At 35.2% G+C, this 25,257-nt stretch overlaps 1 protein-coding gene across 2 annotated transcripts in view; it reads right to left on the bottom strand.

Moving 5' to 3' along the window:
* Window positions 1-2,742: 2,742 nt before the first annotated feature.
* NGLY1 (N-glycanase 1) overlaps window positions 2,743-25,257 on the bottom strand; it is a 73,786-nt gene continuing 51,271 nt past the window's right edge. The window contains exons 5-12 of one of the 2 annotated variants that reach the window (XM_011956235.1): window positions 23,426-23,648; window positions 21,179-21,300; window positions 19,859-20,004; window positions 17,729-17,839; window positions 16,236-16,400; window positions 13,045-13,230; window positions 3,828-4,005; window positions 2,743-3,440 (exon numbers count right to left, since the gene is read on the bottom strand). In XM_011956235.1, coding sequence (XP_011811625.1) covers window positions 3,265-3,440; window positions 3,828-4,005; window positions 13,045-13,230; window positions 16,236-16,400; window positions 17,729-17,839; window positions 19,859-20,004; window positions 21,179-21,300; window positions 23,426-23,648 — 1,307 coding nt within the window. In that variant the 3' untranslated portion in view covers window positions 2,743-3,264. The remainder of the gene's footprint in view (window positions 3,441-3,827; window positions 4,006-13,044; window positions 13,231-16,235; window positions 16,401-17,728; window positions 17,840-19,858; window positions 20,005-21,178; window positions 21,301-23,425; window positions 23,649-25,257) is intronic. The other variant, XM_011956236.1, reaches the window with a different exon arrangement.

Here is a 25,257-nt window from a genome sequence, read left to right as displayed (position 1 = left end):
CTGTTCTGCTCCATTGGTCTATATGTGTTTTAGTACCAGTACTATGCTGTTTTGATTACTCTAGCCTTGGAGTATGGTTTGAAGTCAGGTAACGTGATGCTTCCAGCTTTGTTCTCTTTGCTTAGGTTTGTCATGGCTATACGGGCTCTTTTGTAGTTCCATATGAAATTTAATGTTTTCTAATTCTGTGAAGAATGTTAATTGTAGTTTGATGGGACTAGCATTGAATCTATAAATTACTTTGGGCAGTATGTTCATTTTCATGATATTAATTCTTCCTATCCATGAGGATGTTAGGTTTTTCCATTTGTTTGTGTCCTCTCTTATTTCCGTGGGCAGTGGTTTGTAGTTCTCCTTGAAGTGATTCTTCACAACCCTTGTTAGCTGTATTCCTAGGTATTTTATTCTCTCTGTAGTAATTACAAATGTGAGTTCATTCATGATCTGGCTCTCTGCTTGTCTTTGTTGGTGTATAGGAATGCTTGTGATTTTTGCACACTGATTAAACCTAGGCAATACCATTTAGGAAAGAGGCATGGGCAAAGACTTCATGACGAAAATGCCAAAAGCAATTGCAATAAAAGCAAAAATTGACAAATAAGATCTAATTAAAGAGTTTCTGCACAACAAAAGAAATTACCATCAGAGTGAACAGGCAACCTACAGAATGGGAGAAAATTTTGCAATCTATCCATCTGACAAAGATCTAATATCCAGAATCTACAAGGAACTTAAATAAATTTACAAGAAGAAAACAAACAACCCCATCAAAAAGTGGGCAAAGGATATGGTCAGACACTTCTCAAAAGAAGACATTTATGCGGCCAATAAACATGAAAAAAAGCTCAACATCACTGATCATTTCAGAAATGCAAATCAAAACCACAATGAGATACCACCTCATGCCAGTCAGAATGGTGATTATTAAAAAGTGAAGAAACAATAGATGCTGGTGAGCCTATGAAGAAACAGGAATGCTTTTACACTGTTGGTGCAATGTAAATTAATTCAACCACTGTGGAAGACAGTGTGGCGATTTCTCAAGGATCTAGAACCAGAAATACTATTTGACCCAGCAATCCCATAACTGGGTATATACCCAAAGGAATATACATCAGTCTGCTATTAAGGCACATGCACATGTATGTTTACTGCAGCATTATTTATAATAGCAAACACATGGAACCAGCCCAAATGCCCATCAATGACTGACTGGATAAAGAAAATGTGGTACATATGCACCATGGAATACTATGCAGCCATAGAAAGGAATGAAATCATGTCCTTTGCAGGCACATGGATGAAGCTGGAAACCATCATCCTTAGCAAACACAGGAACAGAAAACCAAACACTGCATGTTCTCACTCATAAGTGGGAGTTGAACAGTGAGAACACATGGACACAGGAAAGGGACAACACACACTGGGGCCAGTTGGGGGGTCGGGTACAAGGGGAGGGAGAGCATTGGGACAAATAGCTAATGCATGCATGGCTTAAAACCTAGATGATGAGTTGATAGGTGCAGCAAATCATCATGGCACACATATACCTATGTAACAAACCTATACATTCTGCACTTGTATCCCAGAACTTAAAGTAAAATGAAAAATATGTACATATATTGCAAAGTATTAAAAAAAAAAAGTATGCAACTACCTTTTCTCTTCGACAGTTCAACTCTGTAACAACATGAAACATCTGAACTCGAATCATTTTTTCTATTTAAAGCCACAGTAAAAGTTAGAATGCATCCATTCAGTTGAGTTCCTACATTCTATTACCATCTTTATAAAACTGCTTGAATAGTTCTAGGTTTTTTCATGCTGGTTAACAGGATCAGCCCATATGATCATCAAAATACTCACTGTGCCAATAGCAGACACCACAAGACAGGTAAGTGTCAAGTCCTTCCGATCTTAAGTACTTGGCCACTATAGGTTAAAATTTCGAGACTGAGAGTTCCAGAAAACTTTCTTATATTCAAGACATATTAATAATTTCAGATGCATAAACTACTACTCTTGAAATATAACTTTTTAGCACAAAAAGATTCTCAACAGAGTTTTACTGCAATTGTAAAGCAAATATAAGCTGGGAGCAATGGCACATGCCTATAGTCCCAGCTACTTGGAAGGCTGAGGTGAGAGAATCGCTTAAGCCCAGGAGTTTCAAGCAGCTTAGGCAACATAGCAAGATCTCATCTCTAAAAAGAAAAAAAGAATAAATATAAGACCTTTGTTTCAGGATCTTAATTATATATTTTATAATACATGTCACGTTCTATTGAGTGGCACAGGGTGAGACTCTGAGTATGTCTTTTTCTTGTATAAAGAGTTGAGAACTCACTTTGCAGAACAGCACAAAGGAATCTGGAGGCTTGGGGCTATGTTTTTCACCACTGCTTCTTCCACAGTGCTATCACAATGCTTTGTACATAAATGCTTAATGTTCACTAAACTTAATTTGAGAGGTTATACAGAACATACACAAAAACTTGATACAATATATAGATACTGTAAAATATACATATTTTCAAAATCAATAATATTTTATTCAATGAGGTAGATAAAAATATAACTCAAAGGTAAGGCATTTTCAAAATGTCCATGTATTATGGAATTTAAAATGTATCCTAATTTATGTTGTCAATGTTAAATGTTTTCATAACTCATATCTATTCAAGTATTTTTCAATGTTTAGAAAAAAGATTTTTATTAGCCAAAATAAAAACTAAAAAGATGTAAGGCAAAATAATTCATTTTATTTCTTAAATGCCTGCATATTTATAATCATATAAATTTTCATGCATTATATAATTTATGAGATACTGTACTTTCACATTAATTAAAAATTAAAAATATTAGGAGACTAATTCAACCACTTCTGAAGAAATGAATGGCTGATCAGAAAATGTCAAATTACTATCATAAGCCCAAGATTTTATCATAATCATGAATAGCATTTAATCATGAATATCATTATTTAACTTTTAAAACTATACTTACAGTTTTTAGATTAAAATCCCATATTGGGTCAATGAGACTTTACTCCAAATTATAGTCACATATGGAAGAAAGTTTTAAATTCAATATTTTATTATAGTCCACAGTATAAAGATAATTTTCATGAGGATTACATGATGGATAGCTAGCAAAAGAAATATGCTAGCACAGGGTGGTAATGCCAACTAAGCATGCACTGAACCAACAGACTACTTTAGTAAGTCTTTGATTATTGCTAGCTTTTCTATAATGTTCAGGATCTCAAAGGTCACTGAATTTTATAATTATCTCCAAACAATTTTCTTCATGGTCATTTAAGCTTTGTCTAAACAGCTGGGTGTGTTGCCAAGCGACATCACCATCTCCTCTGCTTAATTCTGCTTCCAAAATAACTTCAGTGGCACCAGAAAAATCAGCATAGGAGTGAAGATTGTTATCTGTTAGAGGGGAAAAAAAATTAACATTTTGCTTTTGGTAATTTAAAGAACACAGATCATTTTGAAATGCATTTTATATAGGCTGATGTATAAGTTAAAATAAACCCTTAAAAATAAATACAAATTATTCTTTATGGAAGAAATGCATCCTTTGAAACAAAGAAATGATTTTTTTCCTTGCGTTTGTATTTCACAACAGAAAACATCGGCCTTTCTGTTACAATGGGATCACACAGGTTTTATTTAAATTTTTATTTTTTATTTTTTTTACTGAAATAGTATCAATGACTCTTGGATACAAAAAAGAACTACATCTCAAATAAGTACAAGTGGTCTTCAGAGTGCTAAATATATATTTCATGATTAATTCTCCAGTCAAATGCTTACCGCCTGTCAGTTCTACTCGTGCTGTATCAGATCGCAATTTCCATTCTATTGTTCCAGTTTGAAAAGTTTGACTAGTTGTTCTAATAGAAATGCTATCGACTTTTAGGCCAACCGACCCACACTCAAACTTCCAGGAAATATAAGCAAAAGATGATCCTTCCTTTCGGGCCAAATATACCTATAAGGAGTAGGGATGGGGAGAAAGGAACTGTCAGAAATAATGAAATAATACAGAAAACAAACTTAGTGAATAATATTACTATCACAGGGTAGTATGTACAAGTCGTTATTTTAAAACTAACTTTTCCCTGTTGAAAAGGTTCTTAACTGCTAACATTTTTTTTTTTTTTTGGCAATTTTTCCCGTGGCATCTTTTGCCCTAGAAGAAAGGTATTATTTGAATGCAGATGTCCCCAATAAGTGCAACTCTAAAGGACTACATACTAACAAAATTTTGGTAAATCATATTCTTTTATATTAAGACAACTTTTTAAAATGAGTTTTACGATTAATCCTGCTGAAAATGAAGAATCCTTTTAAATGCAACTACTCCTTAATTTTTATTTCTTTTCTAAGTCTGGATTTTCATATACGTTTTCCTAGCGTGACGTGGTATGCTATAGCCTCTAAATCGAGAAAATACCTCAGCCATTGCTAACTAACAGTTTAAAAGGTGATATCTGTGCTCACTTCTCTAAATGGCATGCTCCCTGTTCCTTCATCAATACCCTTTAGCACATTAAATGTATACTATTTAAGGCATCTAAGCCTACCGGCTGCTTCCAGCTCATTCCCTCTCATACTTCTGTCTACACTCCTCAAAACATTGCCATGAAAACTGACATCCATAGCCTTGGTCTTTCACAGGTCACTCTATTCAACCATGCTCAAACTCTTAAGACACTGACTCTTCAGTTGTTCATCCCTTATGTCTGAATTCCCACACAATTCTATGTATTTGTTTGAAATAATTCCTGGAAAGAAACCCCTTCCTCACTAATACTGCACTTACTACTACAGTTTGGATTTTACACTCATCTTGCTGCAATTGACTACTGCTGTGCAATTCCAATTGCTCTGATCATATTTTTATTTTCAAGTGTATTATTTTAGACACAGGGTCTCACTCTGTCCCCCAGGCTGGAATGCAGTGGTGTGATCATAACTCACTGCAGCCTTGAACTCCTGGGTTCAAATGACTCTGTTGTCTCAGCCTCCAACTACCATGCCTGGCTAATTAAAAAAATTTTTTAGAGGCAGGGTCTCACTTTGACACCAGCCTCAGTCTCCTGAGTTGCTGAGATTACAAGTGTGAGCTACCGTGCCTGGCTCTGATCAGGTTAATGTTTTAAAATCCCACTCTCTTTACGTCATCTGCCTGGTCTGAAAGGTACAGCAAGTACTTGATTCTTACATTGTCTAATCTATTAGCTTTAAAAATCCTCCACAATTAGGCCGGGCATGGTGGCTCATGCCTGTAATCCCAGGACTTTGGGAGGCTGAGGTGGGTGGATCACGAGGTCAGGAGATCGAGACCATCCTAACACAGTGAAACCCTGTGTCTACTAAAAATACAAACGATTAGCCGGGCATGGTGGCGGGCGCCTGTGGTCCCAGCTACTCGAGAGGCTGAGGCAGGAGAATGGTGTGAACCTGGGAGGCAGAGCTTGCAGTAAACCGAGATTGCACCACTTGCACTCCAGCCTGGGTGACAGAACAAGACTCTATCTCAAAAAAAAAGAAAAGAAAAAAAAAATACTCCACAATTTCATCTCACCTTGAATTGCCAATGCTCCTTTATATTTTTGTATACTATACTCCTTGATACTGCCCATATTCTGACCTACCTTCATCAAATCATAAGCTCTCTGGGGGCACAGTTTCTGGATTCATAAAAGCATTTAGGGCCAGGCGCGGTCACTCACACCAGTAATCCCAGCACTTTGGGAGGCTGAGGCAGTCAGATCACTTGAGATAAGGAGTTCAAGACCAGCCTGGCCAACATGGTGGAACGTCTCTATTAAAAATACAAAAATTAGCCAGGCATGTTGGTGCACACCTGTAATCCCAGCTACTCGGGAGGCTGATACATGAATACTGCTTGAACCAGGGAGGCGGAGGTTGCAGTGAGATCGTGCCACTGCACTCCAGCCCGGGTGACAGAGCGAGACTCTGTCTAAAAAAAAAGAAATACAAATAAAAACATTTAGTAAATATTAAGTATTAAAGATCTGTATGCAAATATGTATATATGTATATATATATTCATATTAGACTTGATCTTTTTAGGAATATCTAACTCATACTCTAGCTCAGGGGAAAATAGTTGAAAGTACCATATAAAACACATCTGCCATGGAATATCCTATTACATGTACTATTCTGTATTCTGGTCTTTACTCATCAAGTAAAAAAATCAATCACCGATAGTATTCTAATCACCATCTATTTGACAACCAACCTATAGCTATTTTTCTTCCAGGTGTGCCTGTTAATTTAATCTGAAAAATTTTAGAATCAGTGAGTTAGAGATTATGTAACAACTGAGCAATCACTCTCCAAAGAAAATGATCTTAAACTACTACTTAAACTAGATATGTATAGCCAACTGTTGTTTGTTGTTGACAAATCTAGACGTGGAACTGTCAATTGCTCCACTCAAGTTTGGACAACGTCACTATAACATCCTCCAGTATTCATATATGTTCCTACTGCATGCTCCTCCTAAAGCCGTTTGTAAGGAGGACGTGGGACTCAGGACTCCACCGGTGGTCCCTGAGAGTCATTAGTTTCACCCATCCTAAACTATTAGACATCTGGGTTACACACAGGTTAATTGCTCCTTTAAAGGAATGGCTACCAAAGGGGGATAGCTGGGAAAGAAGAGCGAAACAGAGAGGCTACTGGAAGAAAGGTGAATTAAAAGAACTAAAAGACTTGAGGAAAGTAATCTTAAGACATAAATATTAATAGATATACTCAAATTTATATCTCAATATGCATTTCTGTATCTTGTATATTTTCAGAGCTCACTAGATTCAAATGTCCCTCAAAAGTGTGGGTATAAAACATGATAGGTTGAATTAGGTTAACTTCAAATCTAGCTTACTCCAATAATTGCCTTAATTATACTGTGTGGGTCTGGGTCAGAACTGTGGTTTTAACTGTAAGAGAAGGTTTATAGTAGCTGTTGAACATGCCTGACAGCATTTATTAAAGACTTAAAATTTTCAGTCCTAAAGGCATCATCAGCTTTTAAGACTAGAAAGTTAAAGAATAAGATAGAGTTCATGATTTAATACTTACATGTTTAAACATTCAAACATACTATGAGCAAAATAAAAAATGTCTCATGTTAAAGAAACAGTATATGGAGATCAGACACCCTATTTATACAGAAAATTCCTATTATCTTTTTTACACAATATATTCTGTCAAAGACTCATTTTTAGAGGTGGTAGAAAGTTACCAAGAATATGTATACTCAGTTTGGTAAATTAAAATGTGCCAAAACAATAGAATTTATAAAAAACCTCCAAATCTGGTCCTGTCTATGTATAATACCAACACAATCAGTAACTATACTTCATTTAAAAGGAAAAAAAAAGCAAACATTCACTTGTTTAATGTAGAGAAAAAACATTTTTTTTTACAACTATTGATTGTTCCTAACATCATGAGTTATTTGATAGACACATTTTTGCCTGTTGGCTTAAATTTTTTTTTTTTAATTTACTGTGTGCATTCTATAAGCTCGATTTTGTAATATGTAGGTCTCTAAAAGGTGAGTGTTGCTATCCTACTTTAGCAGGAGTGCTAGTAAAGTCAGAAATCATGGAGGTTTTCTCCCGTATTCTATATATACCACCCCAACTCTCCTCCCACCAGTGACCCATCCTTGCTCCTTTTTGATGTCTGTAAGCACATATGGGCATATACAACCTTTGAGTGAGAACAAGACCTGTGTGTCTAGGGTTTAGGCATAAGCCATACTATTCACAATGTATACAAATAGAACTTGTCCTTCGGGTTGTGGCTGTAACCACTATTTTCAGGACTGAGAACAATTTGCATGTTGGCTTCTTTATGTAATTAATATTCTATAGAAGATCTTTGCTCAAAGATATTTTGATTACTACATGTCAGGCTCCCTAGAGGTTTGATTACTACATGTCAGGCTCCCTAGAGGTTCAGTTTGTACTATATTGTTTGAAGCTCTTCTTTAATACATTCTTAAAATTATTGTTCTACTTAGGCTGCTAAGATTCACTCAAATTAAGTTCACCATACAGCAGGCACCCTGAAGGTCGTCATTCCTACGGATATAGAGCAAAGCAGTTGTATTTCAAGGGATCTTAAATTGTTGCTGGTAAACTGGCACTTGCAATGAGTCTTATTTTTGGTTATTCCATTTTATCTCGAAAATCAAACATGAATCCACTCCTAGTTCCCACTGTATTTAAATATTTCTGTGTATACTTTCAATTTATTCCATTTGTAGAATCTGGATAGAATATTTAAGATTTCCATGTATACTTCCCATTTACTACATTTGAAATAGGAAACTTTCATGGTTTCCTATTACATAATTTTAAGGTAATTAAAGTCCCTGGGACCTGACAATTATTTACCTCTCTAGTCTCATTTCTCACTATTCTCCTTCATATTCTCTACTTTTCACTCTTTCCTGAATACACCAGATGTCTCTCACCTCAGTGCTTTCAAACACACTATTTCTCAGGTCCCCAAACAACCTCCCCTTCCACATCCTATCCTCATACTAAGAAACTCTCCCCTCTTCCTCCTCTCCAAAAGCCAACTCCGATATTATTTCTTCTGCAAGGCCTTCTCTGACTCAGTGTGACACTATGATATGTGTGTGTGTATATATATCTCTCCAGATTTTCATTCATGGTTCCTGGCTCATAACTCCCATAGCCTTTGTTATTTCTAAGGCAGGCCATGGAAACTAAAAATACAATCTCCCCACAACTTTCTGTCTTGGTGCTGACCTACCTTGTCTGATTGTGGGTCATAACACCCCTATTTCAGAAAGTGTCCTGTTCCATACCCTGGAGGTGGAAATGCTGCACAGAGACCAAGAAGAATCTGAACAGATAGGCTTTGCTGGTTTTGTCAGGCTATTAGTATCAGATCACACCCTTTTTGTCCAAACATATTTCTACACTGTTGTCATGGTTATGAAAATCCAATGAAGTCTCCACAAAAGGCCTATGAGAACAGCGTTTGGAGAACTTCTGGAGAGCTGATCACATGGAGGTTTCTAGAGGGTGGCGCACCTGGGGAGGGCAGAGGGGCTCCATGTGCCTTCCTATACCTTGCCCTCTGCATCTCTTCATCTGTATCCTTTGTAACATCCTTTATAATAAACCAGTAAACGTGTTTCCCTGAGTTCTGTGAGTCACTCTAGAAAATTAATTGACTCCAAGGATAGAGTCCTGATTTACAGCCAGTTGGTAAGAAGCACACGTAAAACAAACTGGAGGTTGTGACTGGCACCTGAAGTGGGGAGGGGACAGTCTTGGGGACTAAGCCCTCAACATTTAGGATCTAATGTTATCTCCATGAAGATTATGTTAGAATTGATTACATTAGAGGTCACTCAGCTAGTTCTGCTACAGAATTGCTTGCTTATTTGGGGGAACCCAACCCCCACATATTTGGTCACAGAGGTCTGAGTTGATTGTTGTAGAAAGAACAGAAAAAAAAACAAAACAAAATATTTGTAGAGCGAACAAAAAACAAAACAAAACAAAATACCTGGAGTATGAGGTTTTTTCACTCAGATTCAGGGTGTCAGTGGCTCTTGTTTCTGTCTTCTTTCTCTCAGTATCATAAACAAACACATACTCTTCTACCATTTACCCCATTAATCTAAACGGTTGGCCCACACGTCTTTCATTTACCAGCTGATATGCACCTTGAGGCTTGCCTCTTAATTCACCATTACCTCTGACTGCCAAGCACAACACTTGACAATGTGCATATTTGCTAAGTGTTGAATGAATTCTTGACATAATGCCATGCACCCGCCCCCTCCATCAAAATGCTAAAATGATTGTAGTGACAAAGAGAGATAAAACTGATCAAAACCAAAAAGTATCTAAGACCATCCAAAGAACACTCAACAAAGTGAAGTTTTTACAGTGCTCTACATAGCCCTAGGGGTGATGCAGAATTTACGCCACATACATTCTTACATTCACCAATCTTTACTAAACACTTACTATGTATCGGGTACTATGCCAGATGTATGAATACTGAGAGTACAAAAGTGAGTAGAAAAAGACAAGGTCTCCCCCTGAGAATTGTTTACAATCTAATGTAAACATTATTACAGAGAGAGACAAATAATTTATTCTCACACCTATTTGTTGAATACATGTCATGAAAGAGAGGTACATGGTACAAATGAACCTATAAAGAGGGAAATGGATTCGGTTTGCTGGGACCTGAGGGAGTGAGGCTTGGACCAAGTGGCAAGGTTAAGAATACATTAATCAAAAAAGAGAAGTACAGGAGGTTCTGTGAAGAAGGGAGACGGGGCAATATATCTGCAATGCAGAGAGCAAGGGGTAGCATAGTGTAAGGCAAAGCCAGAGAAGAAGGCAAGGAGCAGATTTGGAAAAGACTTGGAGCTATGTCTTACTCTAAGACCACTCAGTTAAGGATTAAGTTTTTGTAAATGTTTCTTTAGCAATAGCATGGATCACAGCTTTGAAAGGATTAGGGCAGATGGAGATTAGCAAGGAAGCTATTAAGACTGCTTTTATCAAGGTGTTATCACTTGCCTCCCAAAAAGCATACTGGTTTTCTTGATTTAGTTTTTATATTCTTTTCAATTCAGATATTATTGAACAATGCTATTTGCTAAATAGCAAATTTTAATCTTTGTGCGCCTGGGAGGATACCTCTTTGAGAGGTAAAGAATCTGTTCTAAAACTCTGAAAGCAGGATGCATGTGATCTGTCATGACACCTGGTTAGAGATTACCAAGAAAAAGTGTGGTGAAAAATACGTTTACTATTCAACAGAGCTAGAAAATCCCTAACTGGGGGCGTGCTAGTACAGAACCAGAAATACTGATTTAGATGGAATACCCAAGTTATAATGACAATTGTTACTTCTGAATTACCACTGTCTACAAGTAAAGATTCTAGTATTTTTCTTCATTTGATACTAAATATATGTAGCTAGAAAGAAACTCATTCAACTTAAAAAAAAAATGGTACCTTCATAAAAGTATATCAAGGCATAAGCTTTACTTGAATAGGGGTGTGTTTTCTATGTAATGGTCTTTGTCTATCATTTACATTATTTAAATCTTTCTCATACAATAGCCCCTCTGTGGCTAAAATGTTCTATTTGCAGATGCTGAAACATGCCACGTACTCCATGCCTTGTTTTGGTTTCCTTGCCTGATGAACACCTACTCAACCTTCAGCGTCCAGCTCAAATGTCGTCTGCTCAGTGGAGCTTGCCCAACTCCCACAGCCAGAGCTAATCACTCCCACCTCGCTGTTTCCATAGCAATCAATGTGTTGATATCCTTATTATAGCACTCTGCATCATGGTTAAGACGGCAGTTTATGCTTTGGCTTCCCCTTTTAGATCGTGAGGTCAGGAATCATCTTTTTGTCCATGTAGCTGAGAATAATGCCTGGCACACCAGTACAAGCTTGCTGATGAACAAATGAGTGTGTAAGACAAAGAAGGAATACTCCATAGAGTAGTTCTGTTTCTTGGCATAGCACATCTTCTGTAACACATCGCTATTTTCCCCATCATTACTACTTGACTAATGTGGCTGGTTAGGAGGAAAAACATGATTTTTCTCCATTTCAGCAAGTATAGTCACTGGATAAAAAACACTTTTATTCTATCTTGCTTTCTGTTCAGAGAAATTCTTAGGCTAAGGATAGTCTTCTAGAAGATGTTCATCCTCTCTCATCAACTACACAACTAATTACAGATATCTTGAAATTTTAAATTTTATCTCTATTTTTATGCATTTCTTTAGCTAAAGAAGAAAATTCCAAAATTTAGAATAATCCTATAAGTTATTAATACAAAAATACCTCAACTTTTTTAATATTAGACAATGTGATATAAACGGAGTACTTCTATGTTTAAGCAGCAAGGTAAGTTTTTGAACAAAAACTTATGGTTGAAAAAGAAAAGCAGAGACCTTATGACTGTATAGACATCTTTGGTAATTTGACTAATGCCTAGTACAGTGACAACATATAACAGATGCTCATAAACACTAGCAGCTGTTTGTATGTGTCACACTTTTTAAATCTATCAATATATTTTACAAGTGAACAACTTCCCACTCAAGTATCTTGGTAAATTAACTTTAAAAGCTTCCTATAAGTTAATTAATTCCTATGAAACTCTATCAATAATAAGATCAGATCTACTGAGGTCATGTGAATAGCTTTAAGTTTATTTTGGTGTATTTCTAAGGAGCAGGCAGTTTTAAAGCAAAGCCTCTTATTCACTACTGAATGTGATGATAACATGCAACTTGGTATAAATGCACTGCTATAGTCCTAACCTCTACTTACTCATTTTTTTAAGATACAGAGAAGAAATAACCAATATTGCTGCTCAATCATCCATTCTTTGAAGTGACTGCCTATTAGGTGTTTAGATTTCTGAAATTTTGAACTAAATCTATTATACTCCCTAAATAGCCTGTATTTAATGGGTAATCAATACACATCGGTGAAGAAATTAATTCACTCTCTCTCTCTCTCTCTCTATATATATATAGTATTGAATAGACTATATATATATAGTATTGAATAGACTATATATATAGTATTGAATAGACTATATATATATAGTATTGAATAGAATATATATATATATAGTATTGAATAGAATATATATATATATTCATGCAAAAATCAGTCACATGGCTTCATCATACATTTGATTATTTTTCCCCATGAAAGGCTTAAATTCATCCTCTTAGATGAAAACAGATACTTCCTTGATAAAAATGCAAGAATTTCTAGTGGACTTTTGATTACGCACTGGGGACACAATTTTCTTTTCCAGGTTAAAGGATTACTAAAAATAAGTATGATATATCAGTTTTCATATTTTGCACAACTGAAAAATGAAGCCAATCTATATTTGCTTAAACAATGACAAAAGTTTTAAACGGTTTTATGTATTAAGTTACCATGTGCCAGTCTGTTTCAACTTTTCTGAATATAGATTCCATTTTCCACACACCATTCTCCCATCCAGAAATGGTTTGATTGTTATTTGAAACTCGAACATAACGATCCTTCACAATATTATAACAAAGGTGGAGCTGTTTAGAAATCTTCTCATTTTCAGAGGGAATAAACGAGGTTTCTTTTCTCTTAAAAAGAAAGCAGAATTAGTTTTTCAACATTATGGAAGATGTAAAAAAGAAAAAAGAGAAATTACTAAGCAGAGTGGTAAGAGAATCCTTCAAAATTGAAAAAAAAAATTGGTGCCATTGGAAAATTTGGAAATTATTTTATAAATTAAATATAATCAGTATGATGTTATTATAGCTCTAAACATTACTAGAGAGAAAAACAAGAAGTATGAGCTCTGACTTATATTTTTGTGATTTTGCATTCAATGAATTCATTAATTTTTATTCTTTTCTACCACCACCACTATCCCCTACTTGGACTTCTACAGCTGTCTCCTGAAGCTGACTCCCAGCTTTCAACTTTTACCTCTCCTATCCATGCTCCACATAGCAATGAAAATGATTTTTGAAAAAATGTAAACTAGGATATGTCACTTTCCTGCTTAACTCACTTCAGTGACTTAAACTCCAAGCTCTTTACCAAGGCTACCAGGGCCTTATGATGGTTCACCCTGCTTGCTTCTCCAACCAGATGTCCTGTTACTCTTCCCTTTCATTTCTACACTCACATCATATTACTTTTCCTTCAGTTCCTCAAAAAGGTCCAGCTCATTTTGCCTCACGGCCTTGAGACATGCTGCTTCTTTCGTCTAGGATGCTGTTCTTTCTACTCTCCACATACTTGATTCTTTTTCATCCTCAGTCCTCAACCATTTCTTCAGTGTCCTTTCCTAATTCCCTAAGGTAGGAGAGCAGCTGAGAGGTATAGCATGAAATAATCTTCTGCATGTGTAAGATTATTACAAAAGCTCACATTTTAACCTTAAAATCCCAGGCAATCTTTGCATTCTAGTCCAAAATAACATTAATATTTTATAAAATATTTTAATTCTAAGATTAAAATAAAACTTTTCTTTCTGGAAATGATATCACCAATGTTCCTTCTGTTTCCAGCTGATTGCAAGATTAATTCCAAAAGTATTTAGGATTAATGTTTTTCTATTTACTTTTAAAACAAACATCCATTTCTAAAGGAAAAAATGATTTCTTTTTAAATCCATGGCCCTAAAATGGTCTCCAGCAATTAAGAAACTTAAAAAAAAAAATTCAAAAGAGAAAACAATGTGGTATGCAACCCAATTCATATTTTTAAAGTTAATCAACTTCCATGCCATGCAAGAGGTAGCATACACATGCATAAAAGGAAATGAAGACCTAAATAATAGCCATGTTTTAAATTGAACACAGCTGTGAATTAAATTAGCTCTTTTTAACTGGCTGTATTTAGATTTATACTTGTAACACACTGCATTGGCAGTGATTTGAATTATTTGTTGAATTTGGATCTTGTAATCCTATGGCTGAACCAACACTTTTAACTGCCTGCTACAGACGATAAGACAAATTAAAAAGCAAATATAAAATTTATTAGGGATAATTTGCTCCTTTAAAACATATTCTGTTACTAGAGAAATGAGCTGCAACAATGGCAAATTTAGAAAAAGTAGATAAATAAAACTCTGGAACTGCTTGATATTGATATTGTGATGAGTTATTTTCCTTTCAAGCATTTTTCATTGCAAATTTCCTAAACATTTATATTAAATGCTCTCCAGTGACTCAACTTTAGCTCCCTCAAGGCGAAGGAAAGTTTATTATACTGTCCTAATGCCCGTTACAAAGTCTAGCACACTGATTTTTACCTAGTCACTTAACTTTAGGACCTAACTATGGAAATTATATTTCTATTGTTATTGACTTTTGGGAGATTAATCATGTGATATCTTAAAAAATAAGTTATAATATAACAGTAATTATACCACCAACAATAATTTCTAGCCAATATCAGATATATGCCAGCATATACCAAGAAATAAACACTTTCATCTGCTGAATTCCCCAAATTCTGTCATTTCCCCACTCCATAAAGTTTTCATCTGGAGAGGATAAAAGTGAAACAGCATTCTTCTAAATGCATTAGATTCTCATTTTAAAAGACCTAAATAAGCACTTCACAAAAGAGAATGAGGACATCCAAAAGTTTAAAGAACAGGTATTCAACATAATTAGTCATCACCAAAATGCAAACTAAAATCACAATGCTACTATATGCCACCAAAACTGCTAAAATGGAAAAGATAGATAATATCAAGTGTACACAAAGATGTCAAAAATTTTCATATACTGCTGGTGAGAGTATAAGCTGGCATAACCATTTTGAAAAATTGTTTGGCAATATCTACTAAAGCTGAATATACTCATACTCTATTACCTAGCAATTCCATTCCTAGGTATACATCCAACAAAATGCCTACACATATTCACTGAAAATATGAATATAAATGTTCAGAGCAGCACCATTTATATCAGCCAAAACTAGAAATAACGCAAATAGCCATCAACAGTGAAAAATTACATTCATACAATGAATTATACAGCAATGAGACTAAACATACCATACATATTGCAACATGTATCTCACTGACACAAAGTTGCACAAAAGAAGTTATATACAAAACAGTACGTGCTATGTGATTCCATTTATATAAAGCACAATAACAGGCAAAATTAATATATGATGTTAGAAGCCAGAAAAATGATTACTTTCAAGGGTGTAAGGCAGTGTGGAAAGAAACTCACGCTTGTTTCTACAGTTCCAGTGATCTATTTCTTATTCTGGTTGGTGATTACTTGGGTGTTAAATTTGTAAACATTCATTAAGCTGTACATTTGTAATTTGTGCATTTTCCTGTATATTCTTCAGTAAAAGTTATACTGCACTAAAAATTTACATAAGGTAAAAAAAATTTTAAGTCCCATTTTAAAAATGCTTTGCTAACTCTTACACATGATTATGCTATGTCAGTCAATTACTGGTTCTCTTCAAATGTTTGCATTTTAAAATAATTACTCTCAAGTTAACTGAAAGGTCATAGTCAATGCACTTGGAGCATAGTACAGGAAAAGCATAGTATAGAAAGCAGGAAAGTAAAAGGATCATCATGCTAGAATCAATTAAATACCTGTAGACCCATTTCACCTCGGGCTACTCTCCAAGCCACTGACCCAGATATTCTTCCCCCAAGTTCTCCAGGTTTAGGGGTTTTGGGAGATATAAATTCAACAAGCTCCACAATTATCCTCTGGAGAAGTTCTTTCCTTCTGTTTTCTGACAAAAACAGTTGCCTCTGTAATTCATGTTTTTTAAAAAAGTTAAGATTAGGGGAATGTATAGGTCCATCTCTAAGCAAGAATATACTTAAAACACTTGCATTTTAATAGGTCTTGAAACAAGTATTGAATTTTATTTTCAAACATATATTATTCAGAAAATAAAAAGGACACTGTGGAAAAGTTAAATAATTTTATAAATTTTACATTGGGAAATCACTTAACACCTATTTCCAACTCTCCATGAGCTCTACTGTCCTAGATTTATTTATAATGAAGGTAGCAACTTCTGTTTCTGGATATGATAGACTGGCTTGTGTCAGAATGTCTTGCTGAGAAAAGCTAGAAAAGCTAGTAGAAACACACACACAGAACACTCACATATAAACACCTGTTGAATGCAAAAGAAAGCTGCAAAGGCAGCCAGAACTTGAGAAGTCAAGACTCCAAGAGAAGAAAAGAATTCAGGTGAAGGGCACATGCTGCACCCTTTTCCCTTCCAGTCATTTGTCAATTATTAAGTGGCATGAGAACAGTCTGAGAAGCCAAGGACAAAATAGTGACTGAAGTGCTGGAAATCAAACCAGAATTTTTAGCACAATCACAGTGCTGGGGTAACAATAAACTGAGGGTCAGAGTCTTCTACAGCAAGGGGGTCTAGCATATACTCCAGGTTTTCAGGTAGAGATCTCTGAAGGGCTACACATTAGGAGTAAGTGCAGATTCAAAATAGACTGAAACCTTACCTGGAATCATAATCACTGATTGGATTAATGTGCTCTGCTCTGTTCTGACTGCCTGCTACAGCAAAATTCATTGCTTATTTTTTAATTTATGAAAAAAACCCACATGTATAGAGTTAAATTTTTCAATACTATCCATGGGGTATAAAATAAAAATTGAACCTTTCATCTTGGAACCCCAGTTCCTCTCCTCGGAAGTAGTCATTGTTAATAATTTCCTGTGCCTTGCTTCAGAAATGTCCTCACATGGACGTGTGTGTGTGTGTGTGTGTGTGTGTGTGTGTGTGTGTAGGTACACACATACTACATAAATATGAGTGTCATATCCAAAGCACAGTTACACTGATAAATAAGACAACACACTTTTTGTCAGGTACTACCAACATTGAAATTGTGTTTCATAGAACTTTGAGATGAGACAGTTTAATAACTCATAATATTTAAAATGAGTCCTCAAAATTTTCAATGAACAAAAAGACAGAACATATTCTTGCTTATGAAACAATGCTACTACTTTAAGAATTTCAATAGGCTATAAATGGCTATTCTCGACTACATAAAAAATGTCAACTGTTCTTTCAAAAAAGATAGCCACCACATACCTGCTTATTAAGCCCATTAATAGTTTCTCGAAGTAATGCTTCTTTAACCTTAGTTCTTCTAGCAATCACCTCTTCATGTTTACAGGAATATCGCCAAGTAACATCAACTACCTGAAACAAATAACAGAATGCAAATAATTAACAAGATTACAAACATCAACCTTTATTTACTAGATACCTAGAATGTATGTAATTTTTAAATGCTTTTTTTTTTTTTTTTTGAGATGAAGTCTCGCTCTGTTGTCCAGGCTAGAGCGCAGTAGCAAGATCTCAGCTCACTGTAGTCTCACTTCCCAGGGTCAAGCGATTCTTGTATCTCAGCCTCCCGAGTAGCTGGGACTACAGGCATGCACTATCACGCCCAGCTAATTTTTGTATTGTTTTAAGTAGAGACAGGGTTTCACCATGTTGACCAGGCTGGTCTCGAACTCCTGACCTCAGGTGATCCACCTACCTTGGCCTCCCAAAGTGCTGGGATTATAGGCATAAGCCACCACGCCCAGCCTTAAATGCAATTTTTAGAATACTATCCTTTGTTTAAAATTTGAAAGCCATGGGGCGAGGTGCAGTCATCTCAGCACTTTGGGAGGCTGCAGTGAGCAGATCACTTGAGGTCAGGAGTTTGAGACCAGCCTGGACAACATGGTGGAACCCCATCTCTACTTAAAAAAAATTACAAAAAAATTAGCCAAGTGTGGTGGCATGTGCTTGTAATCCCAGTTACTCAGGAGGCTGAGGCAGGAGAATCGCTTGAACCTGGGAGGCAGAGGTTGCAGTGAGCCGGGATCGTGTAAGTGCACTCCAGTCTGGGCAACAGGGAGAGACTCTGTCTCGAAAAATTAAAAATAAAATAAAATAAAACTTTAAAAGTCTGTAAAATAAACTGAATTCGTCACTTATTCATTCCTAAACAGTTGATAGTTTAACCAGAAATGCCATGATAGAAAAGTGAAAATTTCAAAATATTACCTTTTTAAAATTTATCTGTAAAGCTGATTCCACAAAATTCAACAAATAAAAATTTTATCCATTTTTATTGTATTAAATTTATACTATAGAACTGATTTTTAATACAAGTGGAAAGAATTCAATAGAGAAAAAATAATCTTTTCAATAAATGGTGCTAGAACAATTCATTATCCATATGTAAAAAAAACCCCTTCATAACTTAGATCCTATAAAAAAAATTAACTCAAAACGGATCATAGATCTAAGTGTAAAACTAAAAATATAAAACTTCTAAGACATAACATAGAAAATCATTGTGACCAACAGCTAGGCAAAATTTCTTAAATATAACATCAAAAGGCACAATCCATAAAACAACAAATTGGTAAACTGAACACCAGTTTCTTTTCTTCAAAAGTTATTAAGAGTATGAAAAGACAAACAACAGATAGGGAGAAAAATCTTTGCAAAGCACACATCTGACAATGGACTTATATAAGAATATATGAAGAACTCTCAAAACCCAACAGTAAGAAAACACAATACCCAATTAAAAAAAAAAAAATAAGCAAAGGGGACATATGGATGGTAAGCAAACACGTAAAAAGATGCTCAATATTATTTGTCGTTAGGGAAGTACAAATAAAAACCATAATGAAATGCCACTACACACCTATTAACGGGGATAAAATTAAAAAGTCAGATCATACTAAATGTTAGCAAGGACATGGAGGAACCGGAAACTCTCACATACTGCTGTGAGATGGCACAATGGCACAATCACGTTGGTAAACAGTTTAGTGGTTTCTTAAAAAGTTATATGTACATCTACCATATAATGCAGCCATTCTACTCGTAGGCATTAAGCAAAGAGAAAAGGCAGCATATGCCCGTATAAAGACTTGTGTGCCTGAATGTTCATGGCAGCTTAGTTTGAAATCGTGAAAAAAACTGGGAAGTACCCAAATAGCCATCAACAGGTTAAATGGTAAACTATGGCACATCCATACAATGAATACTGATTTGCAGTGGTGATTTCAGTGTATACAAATAAAACTTATCAAACTGTACAATTTAAATATATGCAGGTTATCATATGTTAATTTCACATTCATAAAACTGTCAAAAAAGAAAAAAATATATTTTATTTTTGGAAAAAAGTTTTTTTCTTTTATGCCCTACCTCATCTTTTGAAAATGCTATGACATAGGAAAGCTTCTTGCCCCATCCTATTTCATAAAGGAGTGGCTTGTCACAGACATCTTCACATGCATCACAGTGTAGCCACCGCTGCTGAGAAGAAGAATAGACTTCTGTCCAGACATGGTCTACTCAAGTAAGAGAAAAGAGAGCAACGGAAAAAAGACAATGAAATCAGAATGACTTCTAATAACTATACACAAAATCCTAAGAATCATAAAGTAATGCGTAATATTCTGAATTTCAGTTAATAAGTGCATTTTGTGGCACACAGGATTTTCAAATACCTGTATTAATTTCTGTCTCTTTGAAATTTTAAAAATGTTTTTCCAATCTCCTTTAACGTGTTCAATTTTAGGCTTACTGTGCGCTTTATCTCTTAAGAAGGTAGACATATTAAACAGCAGCATAAAAAGTATCGTTCTGATTTTACCATCATGAAGGAGTTAATGTCACTTTTGAAACTACAGTCTCTCTCTCTGGACTTTAAGACCCAGAACCGGCAGGAAGTCTAATAGAATCTCTGGTCAATATATGCTTTATATTTGATTTTAAGAGAACACTAACTATTAACGGAAGGTTTCATTAATTCTTTAGAAAATGGAAACACAAGGAAAACAACTTTCTAACACGTAGACCACACAAGTCATTTCTAAATAGGGACAACACAAATATCACATGACTTTTATTTTATTATTTCTGTATACTGCAATTTAAGTTTACATCCCTATAGCAATGAAGATTTCTATGGCACATTATTACATGTTTTTATCCATATATAAATAGTATCACTATAAATGCCATGGTAAATTGCTAATAAAAGAAATAACATCTAGTGTTTGATAGATCAATAGGGTGGTTATAGTTTACAATAGTCTACTGCATATTTCATAATAGCTAGGAGAGAGTAATTCAAATGTTTCCAGCATAAAGACAAATATTTAAGATCGCAGATACCCCAATAATACTGATTTGCTCTGTGGAATTTATATAAATGCATTAAATTATTACAAGTATCCCCCAAATATGTACATCCATTATGCATCAATAAAAATAAAATAAAGGGGGAAAAAAGAATATTTATAGTGCAAAGCACCAGGCACAGCGCTAGGTGTTTTACAAAACTCTTGTGATCCCTTCAAAAAACCTGGAAGGTTGGTATTATTACTGTTTTACACAAGGCAAATGGAAGGTCAGACTGACAAGGCCAAAAAGTAACAGAGAATGATGGGCTCAGAATGTAAACCCAAACCTGTAAGCCTGCAAAGCCCTACTACCCTCTGCTCATTCCACATTCTGTACCTGTGTAATCCCAAACATAGCGAGCTTCAAACCCTAAAGCTCGGCAGCACAGTGTAAAACAATTGGCCCACTCGCCACACCGTCCACATCTTGTTTCCAAAAGTTTCTCAGGGTTATTATATCTGGTTTAAAAAGAAAACAAAAAACTTTGATTATCAAAATCAAGATTTTTAAGATAATTTACGTTACCTCTATGCTAAACAGAAACGTTTCTTAATTTTTTTTTGTTTTTTTGAGACGGAGTCTCACTCTGTCACCCAGGTTGGAGTGCAGTGGCATGATCTCAGCTCACTGCAACCTCTGCCTCCCAGGTTCAAGCGATTCTCCTGCCTCAGCCTCCACAGTACCTGGGACTATAGGCGCGTGCCACCAGGTCTGGCTAATTTTGTTTGTATTTTTAGTAGAGACAGGGTTTCAACGTGTTAGCCAGGATGGTCTCGATCTCCTGACCTCATGATCCACCCTGCCCGCCTCAGTCTCCCAAAGTGCTGGAATTATAGGCGTGAGCCACTGCACCCAGTCTTTAATTTGTTTTTAAATATTGATTTAGGAATCTAGAATATATGAGGCACAATGTTAGAATCTTTGGTGAAAAATAAACAGTAGTACTGCTTTCAAGGTGTTCACAATCCTGAGGAAAGGAATGAACATAAATAATTTTAATATATGGCAGAATGTGATCAAACAATACAACAGGTCAGATTTAGTGTTTAATATATGGCAGAATGTGATCAAACAATACAACAGGTCAGGTTAGTGACCAAACAATACAACAAGTCAGAAAGTGGCTGGGGAGAAGAGCTTTTATTTGACCTGTGTTTTGAATAACGTAAGATTTGGACAAGCAAACTGGTATAACTAGCTCACTATATTTAAAAGGTAAACAACTTTAACAAATTACTCAACAAAAATTTTAAATTTCAATTTTATCTAAAATATTATCTTTCTAATAATCATTTTGATTAAAATTTTACTGTTTTGAAGTATTTAAAGGTGCCTGCTAATTTAGAAGTTGTTTTTTGGGATCTATTTGTAACATTCTTTTCAGAAGTTACTCCAATTATAAAATTACCAGACAATTCGAGAACCCTAAATTTTGCATTTTGTGTTGAGGTGGGTTTTGAACTGATAGGGCTGAGCAGGAAAAGTGTTGCAGCTGAGCAGAGAGGTCAGCAATGTGCTTTGGAAGGAAAGGAAACAGGCATAAATGAATGGGCTCTGCGATGACAAGTCTGTTAAGCAAATGCTTAACAAAACATTTCTTAAGCTAAATAAATGAATTCAGAACTTAGGTAATTAAATAATTTTTTTTCTTTTTCTTTTTTTTGAGACAAAGTCTCACTCTTTTGCCCAGACTGGAGCGCAGTGGCACAATCTCGGATCACTGCAACCTCTGCCTCCCAGGTTCAAGCAATCCTCCTGCCTCAGCCTCCCCATATAGAGAACAGCTAGAGGTTAAAACGAGCACATGATTAGAAACTATGTCCTAAGCTAAAAAATTAGATATTTTCAAAACATGGTATCTTTTCTTGACTGATAATACAACCAAACTTTATAAGCATTGCCAATTCAGAAAATCTGAAAACAGGCTTATAAATGAAAGAATGGAAATTTAAAATTTAAAATGTCCTTAGTTTAAAATTTAGAGATATGAGGAGTAGGTTAGGTTGGGCAGGGGAAGCACCTAGCTAAAACAGACTTCTGCTAATAATACTGATAATAATAATAATGCTGATTATTGTGAGAGTAAATACAATTATGTGTTTAAAATAATCATCCGACGATAGTATGGAAGGTAAAAGTATACTTCAGCATTATTATTATCAGTATTGTTAGTTATCAGTTAAAAATTAGGAATTAAAAAAGTAGTACAAGATATATAGCATTAAACATGACTATACTCAAATTATACTTTAGAACAAGAGTCAACTAATTTCCTATAAAAGACAGACGGTGAATATTTCAGACTTTGTGGGTCATATCATTTCTGTCATCATTATTCAACTCTGCTGTTGCAGCATAAAAACAGACCACAAGCAAATGAATCAGCATGGTTATCTTCTAATATAACTTTACTTACAAAGACAGGATGTCGGCTGGATTTAGCCTGCCAGCCACAGTTTGCTCACCTGTGTTTCAGAGGAATATATTTCTGATACTTAAAATAAATATTAAAAAGTTCATTTAGTAAAAACTCTAACTATTTCATTAAGAGATTATTCTGACTTTACTGTCCTGGGCACCCACCTTGGGAACCGATTGCTGAACTGGCAGGCATCACAGTAATGATCTTCCACTTTCTTTGCGCCCCACTTCAGCTCATCATCATTGGGTAGTAATGATCCATCTCTAGACCTAGTCTGTCCACCACATTTGCTGCACAAAATGTTATTCACCCAGTGAAAAAATTCTTCCTTAAACCAGTGCAAAAGCTCCAGCAAAAGAAAATCCTCATCACTTATATTAGTACCTGAGAAATTAAGGGAGAACCAAGTAAGAGCTAAAGCTGGCAAAATTTAAAATATCCACACATTATTTATTCTCAAATATGAACCTGAAAAATATGAAAATGTAAGATGATTTTAAAGGTTTTCACTGATAAGAGGCAAGAAGAAACTGTCATTTATTATGCACTAGGCTGAAATACAATGACATGTATAACTGCACATTAAAAACGGTAGAACATTTACCATTTTATATCCTCTAACTGACATTATGCATTAAAAAGTGAGCTGAACACAATGACCTCTTAGGGAACTACAGTCAGTTAGGAATTGATCCTGAAGTACAAGGGAGGTAGAAAAATAAATTTGATTTTGAAAAACATTTAAAAATGGGATACATTAAATTTATCAGGTATATACACAAGTAAACATTAAACAATCACAAAAGGCAGAAATCACAGAATTCCAGACATTTAAAAAATCATCCTAATTATTAGCCTTTCTATTAGGGCTTCAACTAGTTGTACAATATAATCCATCCATGGATACTCATCCCCAAACACATAAAAACACAACCATATCTCTAGTATACATAACAATCCTAGCATATTATAACACGACAGACAATATTATACCCACTTTTCCATAAACAGATCTCTCTTGATCATATTCAAAACCATGGTATCTCTGGCAAGAAGGGAAGGAGAGGGAAAATCAATCTTAAAAACATATATGGGGGTTCTCTATCTTTAATGTTTTATGATTATAATAGAGTGATAAAACATAAATATGAAGGACATATATAGCATAAAAATCTAATAAAGCTTGATGTTGGTCATAGGTGTACGATACATTATACTTTGTTCTTGTATTTAAGTTTGATGTGTTTCAAAATAAAAAACTACAGAAAAAAAAAAAAAACTACAGGGAATGTAAAAAGGTCAGAAATATTAATGTTCCTGGAGGGAAAACTCTATTTCTAAAGTTGTTAACCTTCCACAAATTAATCTATAATTTAATACAACCCCAAATAAAATTATACAATATTTTTTCATAAAATTTGACAAGCTAGCCAGGCGTAGTGGCTCACACCTCTAATCCCAGCACTTTGGGAGGCCAAGACAGGCTGATCATCTGAGTTCAGGAGTTCGAGACTAGCCTGGCCAACAAGGTGAAACTTTTTTCTCTACTAAAAACTACAAAAATTTTCTGGGTGTGGTGGTAGGCACTGTAATCCCAGCTACTCGGGAGGCTGAGGCAGGAGAATCACCTGAACCTGGGATGCAGAGGTTGCAGTGAGCCAAGATTGTGCCACTGCACTCCAGCCTGAGTGACAGAGCAAAACTCTGTCTCATTAAAAAAAAAAAAAAAATTGACAAGCTAATACAAAATCCCACGTGGAAGAGAAAATGCACAAAAAAACCCACACAACTTTGAATAAGAATCATGAGGTAAATTTGCCTACAGTGTATCAAGACATATTATAAAACTCTAATAATTAAAACATTGTGATATTAGTGAGGAATAAACAAACAGATCAATGAAACAAAAGAAAAAGTCCTGAAAGACAGATTTCTAAACAAATGCACAGTATTTAATAAAGTTAGCATTTTAAAGCAGCGTTAGGTCGGGCGC

Source organism: Colobus angolensis, unplaced genomic scaffold (genome assembly GCF_000951035.1).
Source record: "Colobus angolensis palliatus isolate OR3802 unplaced genomic scaffold, Cang.pa_1.0 Scaffold411, whole genome shotgun sequence".
Taxonomy (NCBI): domain Eukaryota; kingdom Metazoa; phylum Chordata; class Mammalia; order Primates; family Cercopithecidae; genus Colobus; species Colobus angolensis.
This window is presented reverse-complemented; position numbering and strand designations above follow the sequence as displayed.